We start from the raw sequence: 16,564 nt of genomic DNA, 5'->3' as shown, positions 1-16,564 counted from the left end.
TGCTAGTATGGTGGAGATTTCTTCAATAATAAGCAATATTAAATCCAACGAACATTTGTTTAGTATCGCATACCAGCGAGACATAAAATCCTTATTAAATTCAAATAACATGGGCTTCAAAGCAATGCGCAACCCTCTCGGAATCCTTTTGACCTTGTGGTATTCTATCAAGGTAGTAGCGTGGAGGCGCTGGTTAATCTCTTTCTTAAGCAGATATTCCAATTGTCGTAGCTGTTGTGTGATGTTTCCTGTAGATGTACCAAAATCACGGGCTTCTTTAATGAGTGAGTATATAGGTTCAGCTTCATCTGAAGTGTATGCTTTAGTGGTGGCTTGATTAGTTGTGAGGTTTGCTATGTCTTTCCAAGACATTTCTTTTGGCGGTTAGGGAGCAAACTTGCTGGGGGTCTCACGTGTAAATACAAAAAGATCGTGCAGTTGCACACCTGTGATAGAATTCTTATTAAAAGTTATACAAAGTTTAAAGTAAAGTTGCAGTGTTTAGTAAAGAAATTGCGTGCTACTCCCTGTCTACGGGACAAGACCCAATATTCCCAATGGATTAAAATGCAAAAATAGACTGTGGAAAATCCACGGCCAAGAGAGTGCACAGCTAATGGACAAAAATGTCTCCAAACAAGTTAGTTTGATTCCAATATCAAAAGTATTCACAAATGCTCAAGGGCAAAAAAGTTTTTATCCAGTTATCTGGTCTCAAAACAATATTTTACAACCAAATTAAACACATTTTCAAACATTATATTCATGCTGATTATCATATACCAATCTAAGTAATTTTGCTCAATGTGGTCAATTGAAAAACATGACATTATACAGAAACATGTACATGCGAAACTTCATTATTGACTTAAACAATCCCAATGCATTTCAGGGTTATGATCGGAACCCTTCGTCAGGGGAAAAACAATTCCGTGGGTAACGATGTCTTCACAAGTTTGATGTGATCCACAGTAATCTAAAACACAACAAGATGCAGTAAGTCTACTGCATCCAAGAATTAGGATTTGCACTCTAATTCGTTACAAAGTGCTCACAAGAGGAAAGGGGTGAAGAATTCTGTGGTGAAAAAATTAAATGATCAAGGAGAAATCACCTCAGGGTGTGTTGTGAATATTTAGTGACACAGATACGACGCCAAAGTTTAGAACGTTAGTGAAGGCTTGCCTAATGAGAAGGGATAATTACCGTGGGGTTCAATCTTCGTCAGTGCAAAACGATACAAAAAGTCCTTACTGTTCGTGGAGTATCTACAAAAAGTAAGTGCAATGGCTATTAAAATGTGGGGCTCAAAGAATCAGGATAAACATTCGAGTATGCGCCCTGGGCTCACTATAAGTCGGAAAGTGTACTCGTCCGTCGATGCTCAGGGCGAGTGTGCTCGTCCGTCGATACTCGGGGCAAGCGTTTCTAAATACCTGAAAAGGTGCCGGTACGGGTAATAAGAAAACTGATGCGCGATCGTGTCATTTAGCAAATCTAACACAAGGCGAAAAATGTTTAACCTACCCGAAGGGGAAAGATCGTAAGAGTTTTCTGCTACCGTTGCAGCTTCAGAACGCCGAGATAGCGTCGTGTTCAAAGAGTCCCATAGTGCTTTGCGGTTTTAAAGGGGCAGTGTGGTTATTCTAATGTCGAGAGAAAGTGAGCGATAAAATGTAGTTTATGCATCGAAACCATACTTACAAGATGTGTAGGTTGCCAAATGTCTGCATATTAGTGAATGGAAAAAGTACATACTTGGTAGAGTGGGGAGTTAAACATAATGTGCGCTGTGTTCAAAACGAACAACAGTGCACTGTGTCCAGAACGAAAAACTTTGAAAAATGAAAACTTTATTAAACAGTCTGTGTTGTGCTTGAAGAACAAAGAGGATCAGAACAAAAGGGGTTTACTGTGGGACCCATAAGGATAAGGAAACACATATCTGAGAAAATAATAATAAGATATGCCAGAAGGTTAAAAAAGAAGTAAATAGAAGGCGAGTGTAAATCCTTTACAGAGTAAATGAACTGATGCAATTTTTCTCATGTGTTACTATTACAGAAAGCATAACATTTCATAATGATCATTGAGCCCATTGGGGGCCACCGTGCCTAATGTTTTTATCCAATGGGTTTCCCTTCGTGCTAATGCAGTGTTAATGTCAATGCCTGAGTTATTGCTAATGCATTCAAGAATTGTGTAGCGTAATTGCGGTATGGTATGTCCTGCTGTTCCCCAGTGTGAAGCCAGAGGGGAAGTTGTGTTCTTATTTCGAATTCTACTTTTGTGTTCAATGATACGTGTCTTGATCTTTCTACTTGTTCTGCCTACATAGACAAGGCCACAAGGGCATTTAATGGCGTATATTACTTGTTCTGTGTTGCAGTTAGATGTGTGTTTCAGTTTTATTTTTTGACCCGTCTGCGGGTGCATGAAAGTATCACCAAGAATCACGTTACTACACTGCCACAATTGTGGCATTTGGTCATCCCCTTGAAAGGTTTAGTTGTGATAGTGATAATTGGTCACTTGCAGGTTGAGTTACGTGGAGCCACAGAGGGGTAAGGTAATGTGCGTCCCAGGACCAAGCCACAACATTCAGTTCAAATTTACCTGGCATAAGGGGAAGGGTTGCAAAGTTGTTCTGGCTGTTCTTGGTGCTGAGGCAGAAGCCGCGGCAGAGCTGGATTTACCACCTAGACCGTGCTGGGGAGGAAACTGATGCAAAAGGTTACCAACTGCAGTGGTCAGTTGAAGGGGGGTTTCTTGATTCCCTCTTGTTGCAGCATTGAGTGAGATGGTGGTAACCGAACAGGTCACCAACAAGCCTTGGTAACGGTAAGGTTAGCAAGATGATTTTTCGATGTCCAGGGGGAAAGGAAAGCTGCTTGTAAGTTGCTGGAGGTCAGTACTGTGTTTCCCATAATGTACTGGAGCATCTACTTTTGGGCAATCCCTTAGAGAACCCAATGGCCAGAGATTCTTTGATTCCAGGAAGCTGTTTTAACCTGTGGTTGCAGTGGATTAGTCCTACTAGTCCAAGGGAGTCTGCAGGTGGTACCTTTGGCTCTCAAATGGGTCCCTCTGTCTGGGGGCTGGTCTCTGGTCCAGGACTAATTTCAGTTGTACAGTTTTTGGGAGCGTTGTCACTTGTGCAGAGTATCCCGCCTTTGGTTTGTGTAGCTCCAGTTCTCGAAGACTTGGGTCTCTTCTTTGCCGTCTTCATGGATCTGAGTTTCTTGTGTCAGGGGTGTCCCATCAATCCTAGTTTTAGGGGTATGGGTGCAAGTGGCCAATGGGATACTTGCCCCAGCGGCTAGACCGTCTCTGAGGTGACTACATATAGGGGGGCAGTGGGAGGGGGTGTCACCTTTTCTACCCAGAGCCCTCTGTTCTGCAACATTTAACAATGGCAGAAACCTTCCTTGGCTATACAGAACAAGTAGCTAACCCTAGGTGAGTGGCTAGCCTTCTGGAGGTGTATGTCATCACACTAATTGTCCTGCTTCCCTGGGTGAAAATGTACCTAGGGGCAGGGGAGGGCAGCTGCCTCCTCTGGCAATCAGCCTGCATGCATATCAGAGGGGATGCATGCTTTGAAGCTACCGCCCTGAAGAGCCACTTCACTAAACAGCCTGTAAGGGTGGGAGGTGTCACCACCTTCCCAGCCAGGCCTTTGTTTATGATTCCTGGGAGTGTTCACTCTGCCTATCAGGTCAGATAACTGACTTAACAGAAGGCTGAAACAACCAGGTTGGTTACCTCGAAGGTAGCACCCTGGGTGAATGCCACATCAAATTCGACATAGGAATTATGTCAGGTTAAGGAGGCACATTGTTTGATACCAAATGTGACCATATTTGGCGGTACTATAATGCAGCTGGCGACCTCAGGCTGCAGGGTGCCAGCCCATGTTATCCTATTGATCGCTGACCATTTATAGTAGTCCTTAATGGAAAGGGCTACTAAAGGGACAATTAAACTTGCATTCATATGTTCACACTTTTAATATACTGCACCCCATTTCCTGGTATTAGGAGGCCTACCTTAAGGGTAACTGACATATATTAAAGCTAGAACTTTGACCTTTCCATTCATGGTGAGGGCAAAGTCGAGTTGAAGCAGTTTGCCTTGTTACTATAATGGCAGACCTGCGGTCACCTATGTACTTGGGTCACTCAGGGTGGCACAAATAGTGCTTCAGGCCCTGGTGACCTCTAACACCCAGGCCCTGGGTACCCTTCTTTACAATTTTACTAGGGATATATAAGAGGGTGAAAGTTCTCGCCAATTGGGAGGACCAATTTGCTACATCGTATTTAGGGAGAGAGCACTGGCCCTGAGGCCAGGTAAGCAGGTTCCAGTGCACTTTCAAAGTCATAAACCAGCAGCTACTAGTGCAAATGGCAGCAAAAAGTGAGATTGAAACCTGAAAAAACCATGCTTTCCTACAAAGGTCACTTATCTAACAAAACTAATCTATAGGGAAAAGTTAACACATTTACACCACAATACAACAAACATAAGTCTCTGTTCACTACAAGCCCCTCTGCATAATGTTTAGGTAAGTGCAGTAGGCAACACCTGCTGAGGAGTAAAGTGAAGAAAGGTGAAGCCTAATCGTTGCCTCGGTGACCTCAACAGAATGAAAACAAACATTCTCTATAGCTAAGAACGTTTACATACCAAATTGACAATCCATAAGAACAATGTTTTTTTTTTAAAACAAGGAAATGGAATACATTTTGTATATTATTTAGGATATTCTGGGATAAAACAAGCAAGCATTTTTTCACTCACAGCTTTGTCCTATGTAAGATATGCACATACACTACCTTACCAAGAGAAAGGAAATACTGTACCTTGTGTGCCTACAATCTCCATATGAAGATGAGCAAGACCACTTGCTGTAGATAAGGATAGTCTGATCATTCCTTCCACAGTAACTGTATACCTATTTAGGTAATCAAAGAGTGAGCCATGTTCATGGTAGTCGGATACCAACCACAGCTGAGTCCACGTACCGTTGTCTACAAAGTAAATTTAACATAAACGTAGTTTAGCATTCATATAATTAATATAATCATGCCACTCAAAACATAATTTTAATATGGAACAAACTTAAAAGACCGAAATATCAATTGCTTAATATGGTAAATGGAAAAAAAACACTTTGGACACATGAACAACAACGTACAGTTAGAGTAATTTTTTCTGCAACATTAGGTCATTTTAGGTCTTGGCAAACAATTTCCAAGATTACTTTTAAGTAATTTGGAGCACAGACAGAAAGAAAAGACTTCCCATGATAGGTTTGTGACATAGAAAACACATGGAATGACATTGGAGCGCAACAAAGGTGTAACCTGCAGTGCCCAGGATGAGCTACTGGTGAGCAGACTGGAGAGCAATATCTGATATGTGCTTGCTGCTGCACAGAAGCGGATCACTAGTGGATCGGGATCTGAGGAAGATCAACCACAGCAGTGCTGGGTCGCTGCACCACAGATCTGCTCTTTAAAGTGCAGTGGACCAGACAAGTGATGCGCCAGAATGATAGGGCAGGGCATGGAATGCTTAAAAGTAACAGCAAGAAAACAGTCCCAGCAAGAACATCCAGGCCCAGCTCACTCAACTATTGATAGCACTGACAACTATGGGGGAAATGACCAACACAGATAAGCTGAAACAGACACTAAATCCTGATACACTTAGAATAAGTATGTAAGTGTGACACCAACAGCCTGCCAAAGTCCATATTCAAATGGGAGCACAACAGCCAAAGGTCACTTGGTGTTCAATATTGTATGTAGTTTGTCTTTGTATATCCTTACCGTTGTCAGTTGTTTTTACTTTTAATTTTAAAGAGAATCTTATACCTATCCAGGTTAGTGACCGTTTTTTCAGATATTTATAAAGTATTGCATGAGGAGCCGCTCGATTGAAATCTTTTTGTCATATCTATAGTTGCTCTCTCATATCCCTCCTGTGAGTTGCAATTTCTTTTCACGCGCAATAATTCCTCATAGGGGATATAGTCAACAAGGTCCCTAGGGAGTAAGCTGCTAGGCTTGTGAAACACTGTTCCCTGCAGTGGGTTATTGATGCATGGCTGGACTAGTGCTCCTACCTCTTATCTCAAGCAATAAGTCTAACTATACAATATTTGTGACACTGACAGTACTAGTAAATCTCAGATTCAAGTTATTGTTAAATGATATGAATTCCATTACTTTTTCCTGATCACCTTTCCAAATAATCAAACTAGCCTTCTATAAAACGGATCCACAAGAGTATGTGGTAAGCCCATGGCTCCGATATGAATGTCAGCAGCCCTACATGCCAAGAACAGATGCATACTGGTAAGTAGCATATTCCGTTCGAGGCATGTGGGCTGCTGAATTCATATCTTGTGCATAGACTGTATAGCAGTGTCTCCTCTAGTGGTGGTCACCTGTACCAGCTGCAGCAGTCTAAAAAAGAGTTTTAAGGACAGCCAGGCCTACAGCAGCTTGCTGCTTTGATTGCACATCTACACAATAGTGTTTAGTGAAAGTGTGTATGGTAGATCATGTTGCTGCCCTACATATGTCTTCAAGGGGAATATTCCCTAAGAAAGCCATGGATGCCCCCATTTTGCACGTAGAGTGTGCTCTTGGGGGAACTGTTATAGTGCGTTTAGCTTTTTGATAGCCTATCTGAATGCATTTAACTATCCATCTAGCTATTCCTGATTTTGAGATGGGATTACCTTTATGTTGCGGTGAAAAAGCAACAAACAGTTGCTTTGTTTTCCGAAATGATTTAGTCCTGTCAATATAATATAGCAGAGCTCTCCTTACATCTAGTGTGTTTAGGGTTCTTTCGGCTACTGACTGTGGGTTTTGGAAGAAAACTGGCAGTTCTATTGATTGATTGATATGGAAAGTGGATATGACTTTTGGCATAAACTTAGGGTTTGTCTTAAGTACTACCCTATTTGCATGTACTTGCATGAAGGGTTCTTGAATTGAAGCTCACTTACTCGCCTGAGGGAGGTAATGGCAATCAAGAATGCCACCTTCCATGTTAGAAATTGCAATTCACATGAGTTGGGTGGTTCGAAGGGAGGACCCATAAGTCTGGTAAGTACCAAATTTAAGTTCCAGACTGGCGAAGGTGGGTGTTTTGGAGGGATTATCCTTTTAATACCCTCCATAAAAACCTTGATTGGTGGTACCCTAAATAGGGAAAGGTGTTGCCTGTTTTGTAGACATGCTGCTATAACAGCAAGATGTAGCCTTATAGAAGAGAATGCTAGATAGCATCTTTGAAGATGCAAGAGGTAACAGATCATGTTTTGGATGGAAGCATCCAATGGATTGATTTGGTTATTGTTGCAATAGATTACAAATCTTTTCCATTTAGCTGCATAGCATGCTCTAGTAGTTGGCCTTCTTGCCTCCTTGATAATGTTCATGCAATCAGGAGGTAAGTTAGGGTATCCGAACTCTAAGACCTCAGGAGCCAGATCGCTAGGTTCATCTGATTGGGATCTGGATGTTGGATTTCTCCATGGTTCAGAGTTAAAAGTTGGGGCGAGAGGCGCAGTTTTTGATGGGGAACTACTGAAAGTTCCAGGAGCATTGTGTACCATGGCTGTCTTGCCCATGTGGGAGCAACCAGGATCATTGTGCGTAACTGCTGACGTAGTTTGCGTGCCACCAGCGGAATCAGTGGAGTTGGCGGAAAAGCGCACACAAATCTGCCTGACCAGTTCATCCATATCGCATTGCCCTGTGACAACGGAAGTGGGAACCTGGCGGCAAAGTACTGGCATTTTGAGTTTTCGTTTGTGGCAAACAGATCTATCTCTGGGTGCCCCCATTTCTGGAAGAATGGTTGGAGAACTTGGGGGTGAATCTCCCATTCGTGTAGCTGTTGGCTGTGTCTGCTTAGCAGATCCGCTACTTGATTGTCTTTCCCTGGCAGGTGTTCTGCTAGGAGAAAAATATTTCTTGGAATTGTCCACCTCCATATGCTCTGTGCTAAGTGGGACAGCTGTGGAGAGTGTGTCCCTCCTTGTTTCTGGATGTAGTACATGGCTATCATGTTGTCCGTCCGGATCAACTCAGCCTTGTTGTACAAGTATTTTTGGAATGCTTTTAGTGCCAGAAAAATTGCTAGCAACTCTAGTTGGTTGATATGCAGTTTCTTTTGTTTTACTGTCCAGAGCCCTTGGACTGTGTATTGAAGTAAGTGGGCTCCCCAACCTGTCAGTGATGCGTCCGCTGTTAGTACTAGTTGTGGAACCGGCTCTTGGAACAGTCGCCCCTTGGAAAGGTATGTGGGTTCCACCAGTGCAGAGAGTTGTAAGCGCGACTGTCTACCAACACTAGGTCCTTCAGTTGTCCTTGAGCTTGGTTCCACTGCCGTGCTAGGCATTCTTGTAGTGGACGCATTTGAAGTCGGGCATGAGGGACAATGACTATGCAGGAGGCCATCATGCCTATGAGCTGCATGAACACTCGAGCTGGAAAAGTGTGTTGTGGCTGAAATCTTTGAATGAGAGTCTGCATGTTGGCTATCCTGGCTGAATTTGGGTATGCCTTTGCTACTGAGGTGTCTATTGTAGCTCCCAGATATTGCTGTATGTGGGAGGGTTGTAGATGAGATTTTGGGTAGTTTATGGAAAAACCCAGGCTGTGTAGCAGCTGGAGTGTCTGAGATGTATGGCTTGCACACTGCGCGTACGAGTTTGCTTTTATGAGCCAATCGTCCAGGTATGGAAACACGTGGATGTGTTGCCTTCTGAGGTGTGCAGTTACTACCGCTAGACATTTTGTGAATACTCTTGGGGCTGTGGTTACCCCGAAGGGGAGAACCTTGAACTGAAAATGTTGACCTTCTATTGTGAACCTGAGGTATTTCCTGTGAACTGGATGTATAGGTATGTGAAAATATGCGTCCTTGAGGTCTAATGTTGCTAGGTAGTCGCCTTGCTGGAGTAACAGGAGTACTTGTTGTAGAGTGATCATTTGGAAGTGCTCCGAGAGTATGTATTGGTTTAGCGGTCTGAGGTCCAATATTGGTCTGAGGGACCCGTCTTTTTTGGGAATAAGGAAGTATATATAGCGAGTATACTCCTGTCCCTTGGCGTTGAATAGGGACTGGCCCTATGGCCCCCTTTTCTAGCATGAATTTCACCTCTTGTTGTAACAGGGTGATGTGTTCTTTGGACATAGGACGGTGTATGGGTGGTTTGTTGGGTGGAGTAGAAGTGAGTTCGAGGCAATACCCATACTGGATAATTTGTCTCACCCACCTGTCTGTGGTAATTGCGTTCCAGACTGGTAGGAATTGTTTGACTCTCCCTCCGACTGGAGTTAGATGGTCTGGAGGGAGTGTGATGAAGTCACTGTTTGGTGGCAGTGGAGGCTCTGGTGTTATTGCCGCCACGTCCTCTGCCCTTGTTATTATTGCCCCTATAACCTCCCCTGTTAGAGCCTTTGTTAAAAGAACTTTGGGTGTTGCTTTGATATGTAGAGGAAGTCTGAAGTGTTGCCTCGTGCGGTGCCTCTGTAGCGACAAAAGGAACCTCTGTGTTGTTGAAACTGCAGTGCGCCCATAGATTTAGCAGTTTCGGTATCTTTTTTCATTTTATCTAAAATGGTGTCTTCTGCAGGGCCAAACAGGAAGTCTTGATTAACTGGTTGGTTGAGGATGGTGGACTGTACCTCATTCTTAAAACCAGAGATGCGTAGCCACGCGTGACTGCGTAGTAATACGCTAGTATTAATGGACCTGGCTGCTGTGTCGGCTGCGTCAAGCGCACATTTAATGGAGGCATTGGTAATAAATGTGCCTTCTTGAATAAGGTCATTAGCCTGAGCTTTGTAAGGTTCTGGCAGGTGTTGCATTAAACCCTCAAGCTGGTCATAGTGTGCTCTATCGTAGCGAGCTAGTAGAACCTGTGTGTGAGAAGTTGGCCTGATGTGCAGTGCTCACTATTCTAGTGATCACTATATATCAGTCCAAACAACCGTTATTGATGATTGGTTGTAAGTCAACCTTATAGACCAGCTATCCTAGTAGCATGGATACGAGCAGTCTAAGGCTAAGACTCTAGAGGGCGTGTTAAGCCAGCTGTTTTACCATCACATTACCCCTTGAACACCCAGTGAAAGGACACCACACAAGTGTTATGAAAATAAACAGTGTATTTATTAGAATCACAACAGCCCTGTACTCTTTATGAGGACAGGGTGCTAGGCACACAACAAAACTCTTACGAAAATACTTAAGTTAGCACAGTATATACAAATGCCCGAGGGGCACGGAAAACCATATACTCTAAAAGTGGAATACGAAATTACTAGCAGGTAAGTACAGTACTAATAGGCTTTGGAATCGCTAGGACTTGACTATAGAATCGTTAGATTACTTCTAGGAGGCCTAGGGGACTCGGGTGCAGAGTGTGCACTCTCACGCGGGATGCGGGACAAAGTCTATGATAGCTAGTAAAGTTAAAGTTAGTGTTCACGGGCGAACCCGACCTGGTAGGGAGAAAACGACAGTGGATCCTGACCCTTGGATAGTGAGGCTATGCTGGGGCACCGAAATGCCGAAGTTACCTAGCCCAGGGGCTGCAGCTGCATAGGTCTCAAAAGACGTCGGGAATCCTCGTTGCCGGACCAGGAGCCTGGAAGAAAGATGCTGGCAGGCGACCAGTGAAGAGAGTTCGAAGTGATCCAAGCCTGGATCTGGAAGATGGATGACACCTGAAAGCAGAGGGGACCAACTTCGTGACTACTAGCCAGTAGTCAGTGGGCACCAGGAGGGCACCGGATGGTAGTCACCTCGACTAGGTGAGTGGGCGACGCTGTGCTCTGCAGATCTCACGGACCAGGAGGCGTTGTCGGCGACCAGGATGGAGAGGCGAGCTGTCCCACGATGGATGAAGCTGTCGGCGTCGAAGTACCCAGGATTGGGCAACAAAGCCTTGGCTAATTCAAGCCCACGCGGTGGACTCAAAATGGCGTCTTGAGTGGACCAGGAGGGTCCGGGGTGCTCCTCTTCTGGAAGGGAGCAAGAGCCAGTCTGGAGCAACCAGACTAGCAGCAGTGATGTCGTCGGGCGTCGTTCAGAAGGCCACAAGCCAGCGGGCTAGTAGCCAAACAACGCGGTGAGCAGCAAAAAGCAGAAGGGCCCCACGCCGATCGTGGAGATGCTGGGGGGCTGCTCTTCGGTGCTGGAGCTGCTCAGGGTTGGGGCTTCTCGGACCCCAAAGCACTCGCCAGGAGATTACTCGGCGGGCTTGCTGTGCAGAAGTCGTGCAGTCTTGGCAATAGTCGGTCCCTTGAGGTCTCGTCGCACTCACGGTTCTCAGCTTGGCTGTAGAGGTGAGTAGAGGTCGGAGGTGCCAGGGAAGCCGGGTCTTGTCGAGCTGGGCAGTCGGATTCCGGAGGAAGGATTTACAGCAGACCGCAGTGTTCTTCGGATGGTGCCTGCGGATGCAGGGTGACTACTCCTTAGTCACAAGGGAGAATCTTGAAGAAGGAAATCTTGAAGTCCTTTCGTAGAAAGTCGTGTCTTGATTCCAAAGATGATCTAATTTGGAAGGGGGCCTGCTCCTACCTTTATCTGGGAAAAGGGGGCTGGCACGCGACTAAGTCCTGCCCTAGGGGTGGGACCAGGAGGGGGGTGGTTACACCCCTCTCCTTTGGCGGGCTTTCCCCAGGCCAGGGGCTGGAGTGCCCCTGGAACTGGTTTCAGCCGGCCTATGCACAGTGAGCACCGGGTTGCCACTTGCAGTCACCTTCCTCTGAAGCCCTGCCTACCTAGGATACACAAAATCCTGTCTGGGACGATGCTGGCACCGCCCCTGGCAGGAAACCCTTTGTCCTTATCTCCTGCTCTGGGAGGACTCCCAGCAGCAGGAGGGCAGACTTGTGTCTTGGTGGCAGCATCCATTTTGTGGAGCTGAGGCTCTGTTTGACTTTAACCGGGGTTAGAGGTTACATACATGTCGTGTCCCTCTAGAAGGGTGGAATGCTAACCCCGTCGCCAGAATTGGCGAGGGGTTAGTATTCCAATTCGTATGACACCTTACTCGACATGTTTTGATAAAGCGATACCAGAGTTGGCATATACCCGCGAGGATTATAATGCACTTAATAGTATATGGTATGCGATATCATGGAAACGGCTAAGGGATAGATCCCGAAAGCCGCAGACAGGCTCAGCTCATGCCAGAGCACCATCTCACACGATTCCAAGCACTCTGCCTTCAGGATTGTTAAGGCCTGCCATAGGAGTGACTGATAGGAGATCTGTGTGTCCATTTCAGGGTTAGATATAGGTATACTATATTTAAAGCAAAGGGTGAGTACACCACCTTGCCCCAGCTGTCGTGCAGCCAGTTGTGTCAGTTTAGTTAGTCAGTCCAGGGGTGGCACAATACATGCTTCAGCCCCTGGGAGACTTCTGGGTGCACCTCAGCCCTGGGTACAGGGACTTGGAGAGGGCCCAGTGCCAATTCAGTACCTGAGTACAATTTGGATAGAGAGAACAGCTAGGCTGTGGGTCTGATTAGCAGGCCCACAGCCAGGGAAAGTCGTAAACCAGTGCAGCAAAAAAGCAAAAATCTGGGTGATCATAGGATTGCAGACCCTACTCTCCTACACTGTGTGTTTGCGATTCTCCATGAATTAGAAGCCTGTGAGGCCACTCTCTTGCCTGACGCTTCCAATATTTTAGACTCCTTGTCAGGAGGTGGAGCACCTCCTGTAGTTTGCGAGTTTGCTCTTTTGCGAGCGTTTGCTACAACCAGTGAGTCTAGAGGCAACTGGCCTTTAATATAGGCAGGGTCTATAGTGGCCGCTTTATATTTTTTTTCAATCCTAGGATTGAGTACACGTGCTCTGGCTGGATCTTTGAATATATCTGGCGCGTGTTTTAGTACCCCTTTCTTGGTCTGCAGAACTTGTAGTTTTAGTTCTGTCTCCTAGGGCACTAGGTTGTGCTGATTATCCTGCTGTATTTATTTACAATTTGTATTTCAAAAAATAAATCTTGTCTCTTGATTGAATAATAAAGTTTTATTCTATATTTTCATGTTCGATTCAGATGTTGTTTTCACATCTATTTCTTTGTCCATTGATTATGTTAAATCATCTCTTTAACAATTTAAATCGTCAACTGATTATTTGTACTCCCAATGCATTTCGGCGCCCAGCGCCTTTGTCAAGGGATCAATCGTGCTGGCGTTCTCGAGCCGTTTCCTCTCTCTGCATGCTGGGATTGCTTCGACCATTCCAAATACGGTGCACTATCCAAACATTATTATTAGTACACCTTTCAGCATAGGAAGTGTCCTGACATTTTTCTCAGAGGTGGGAAACGTGTCGAATAGAAAATCTTCTATTGGGTCAGTGTGCATGTCAACCTTGTGGTATTTTGCTGCCCTATCTAGCAGTTGGTTAAACACAATGGTGTTGTCGATAGGTGACGGCTTTGTAGGGTATGGGGAGGCATCGGGGATGATTTGTGTGTCGTATGGATCATTCTGATCCTCTCATGTGTCATCCTGTGGCTGTGGATCCTCTGGTTCATTAAAGTCCTCTTGAGGATCTTCCCCCATGTTATCCTCATCATTATAGTCCGAATGTGTAGGGGAGTAGGGCACAAAAGGCATATTGGGATAGAAAGGAGGAGGAGTAAAGGGCCTAGAGGGAGAAGTCCCGAAGTCCTTTTTCTTCGGAGTAACAGGGGAAGGAGTGTCTGTGTCCAATGGTCTCTTTTTCCGGTAATAAACTGTAACTTTGCCAGTATCAGGGTTTATATACAGTTTAGATTGTTCCTCTGATTCCGGATCGGGATGGGAGAGTTCTTCTTCTACTGTCCGTATCTTTGGCGCCGATGTTTTTGGCTTACTGACTTGTTTTTGACTTTTTGGCTCGAGGGCCTTCGGTTGTGGAGTCTTTTTCGGCTCGACCGTTGCTTTGGGGTCGGTAACCTTTTCCGGTTCAACGTCTTTTGTTGGTTTAGCCGTCTTTTTCGGCTCGCCGGCTGTCTTTGGGTCAACGCCCTGTTTCGGATCGACTGGAGCTTTTGGTTCGATACGCTTTTTATGCTCGACAGCTTTCTTAGGCTCAATGTTTTTTGTCGACTCGATTACTTTTTTCGGTTCGACGGGGTTTGTAGTGTGATCCTGTTTTTGTTTATCTCCACTCTTTTTAGGATCAACTGCCTTCTTTGGGTCGTGTGTTCCTTTTGGATCGACGACCCGCTTTGGTTTGCGGCTTTTCTTTGGCTCGATGGCCTTCGGCTCCATAACCTTTTTGGGTTGGGCGACCTTCTTTGGTTCGACCACCTTCTTCGGCTCTACGCCTTTCTTTGGTTTGACGACCTTTGGCTCTACGGCCTTCTTCGGTTCGACGACCTTCGGCTCGACGACCCTCTTGGGTTCGACAACCTTCTTGGGGAGAACGTTACTTGGACCTGGGCTATCAGAAGGCTTTGTTTTTGGCTTCGGAGCCGACCCGTAAGGCGGGGCTTCTGAAGGAGCTTGTCGATCTCGGCTAAGGCCTTAAGGCGATGCTTCGACCGGAGCCTTCGGTTTCGGGGTAAGCGGTGTTGGGGGCTGTGTACTCACGATTTGCCCCGGTGGGATCTCGTCATCGGAGTCCGACTGGTCCTCGACGATCTCTAGATCCGAGTCCGCCGCTTCTGGTAGGTCGTGTTCATCATCGAAGATGTTCTCCGGTTCCGGTCGCTGCATCTCTTGCCTAGCGGCCGGTCGAATCGGGATGGTCTTCTTCGAACGGAATTGGGCACAAGCTGGGCAACTTTCTTCGTTGTGCTTTGGTGACAAGCACTTGTTGCATACTGTATGTTTGTCAGTATGCGGGAATTTGGAGTGGCATTGTGGGCACCTTTTGAACGGACTCCTTTCCATCGACAGTAGGCCCACGTGGCGTCGAAAGGCCCAACAGCCTGCGTCTATGTCCGGATCAAGATGGAAAGTTTGGTCGAGTCAAGAAGTACCAAGCGAGAACAATACCGTCGAAGGTCTTTTGGCCTTTTAATGAAGTTTAGTTTCGGTCCTGAAGTTGGAGTAGAGGAATAACATCCAAACCCAATGGCGGGAAAAAACAATCTGAGGATGGAGAAGATGCCCATGCGCACTGTAGTCCGGGGGAGGAGTCACCTATCTCGTGATACTTCGAAGACTCTTCCAAGACAACAAGGTGCAATCATCCGGACCCAACACTAGGCGGCGATCTATGCCCAAGATATGAATTCAGCAGCCCACATGCCTCGAACATCAAGTTATCGGTCTTTGGGTAAGTACTCGGCTGGCAGAGTTAAGGTTCTGGGGGTAGACTCAGGGGTCTCCCAGGGTCATGTAGGTATGGTCATTACACCCTCAGCGGCACAGGGGCAGCTGGGTGCAGAGTGAGTAGGCCCAATGTTATCCGATAGGGGGTCTTTGGTTGGTGGCTGCTAGCAGGCAGGCCACGTGGCTGTGGGAGCTGGGCTCTTGGTCACTTTACACATGGAAAGTGGGGAAGTAGGATAAGACAGATGCTGCACTCCCAGTGGCACTCGTGCGGCTGGGTGCAGGGTGCTTTTGGGCAATCGGGCGCCCAATGTATTTCAATGGGAAAGCTGGATGTTGAACAAAGGCTGAAGACTCGGGAACGAAGATTATTCAGGTGCGACCACCACTTTGAGAGGTAAGTTGGAAAACTGGAGGTTAGGTAGCCACCCAGGAGTTGGGCACAGGGAGCCGTGGGGTGCAGGGGTGTCTCTGGGTGTCGGGAAATCTTACCCTCAGCTGGTCGCATTTGGAGGAGTCCCTTGTTGTGAGGCTGCAGGCGTCGTCAGGAGCATTGAGGAGGGTCCTTGTTTGCTGAATTCTGGGTCAGAGTCACCGGGGGGACGTCCTCATGGTCTTGGTCCACTCAGGCACGGGCCGGGCTCGGCGGGTGTAGAGTGTGCTGGATTTGCAGTTCCTGGCAGGCACCAGGGGTTGTTGCTGTTTGAGCAGAACCACTGCTCGTGGGAGTCCCAGTCTTTAGATGAGCAAGGCAGTCAGGTCCTCCGGGGTTTTCGAGGTTGCTGACCACTGCAGACGGCGGGGTTTAAAAGGAGCAGGTTCAAGGATCGACAGGTCTGTAGGGCAGGGGCCAACTTAGTTTGTGTCGTCCTCTTGTTAGCAGCTGCACAGCAGGTCTTCTTTCTTCTTGTTCAAAATCGGGACCGGAGGAAGGAAGGTTCAGGGTGCCCCTAAATACTACATTTAGGGGCGTTACAGGTAGGGAAAGGTCCGGAACCAATGGGTCCTTTTCCTGGGGTGAGTACACCCCCTATTCTGCCACTCTCCAGTGGGAGAGGGGCAGGAGCCTAGTCCTGATTGGGTAGGGCCTCCCATCCTCAAGATGGCGAGAGCCCGGAGTTGTGCTTCACCTCGCCTCCCCCACCGGAGGGGTGGGGTTGGCAGAGACTGGCACATCCCCTTTCCTCACTTGGGTTTTCCAGCTGGTCTTCCCGCCAGAGTGGGGACCAGAACCAGTCG

The 16,564-nt window shown here is 46.5% G+C and overlaps 1 protein-coding gene across 5 annotated transcripts in view; it reads right to left on the bottom strand.

The window, feature by feature from the left end:
• Nucleotides 1-16,564, bottom strand: part of TGFBR1 (transforming growth factor beta receptor 1) — a 1,073,092-nt gene that overhangs the window by 433,912 nt on the left and 622,616 nt on the right. For all 5 annotated transcript variants that reach the window (XR_013610571.1, XR_013610572.1, XM_078687672.1 and 2 more), the window contains one exon: nucleotides 4,866-5,033. Coding sequence is in view for 3 of the 5 variants with exons in the window: in XM_078687672.1 (XP_078543798.1) it covers nucleotides 4,866-5,033 (168 nt within the window). In the remaining 2 variants the exon portion in view is untranslated. The remainder of the gene's footprint in view (nucleotides 1-4,865; nucleotides 5,034-16,564) is intronic.

This window comes from Lissotriton helveticus, chromosome 4_1 (genome assembly GCF_964261635.1).
Source record: "Lissotriton helveticus chromosome 4_1, aLisHel1.1, whole genome shotgun sequence".
Lineage (NCBI taxonomy): Eukaryota > Metazoa > Chordata > Amphibia > Caudata > Salamandridae > Lissotriton > Lissotriton helveticus.
This window is presented reverse-complemented; position numbering and strand designations above follow the sequence as displayed.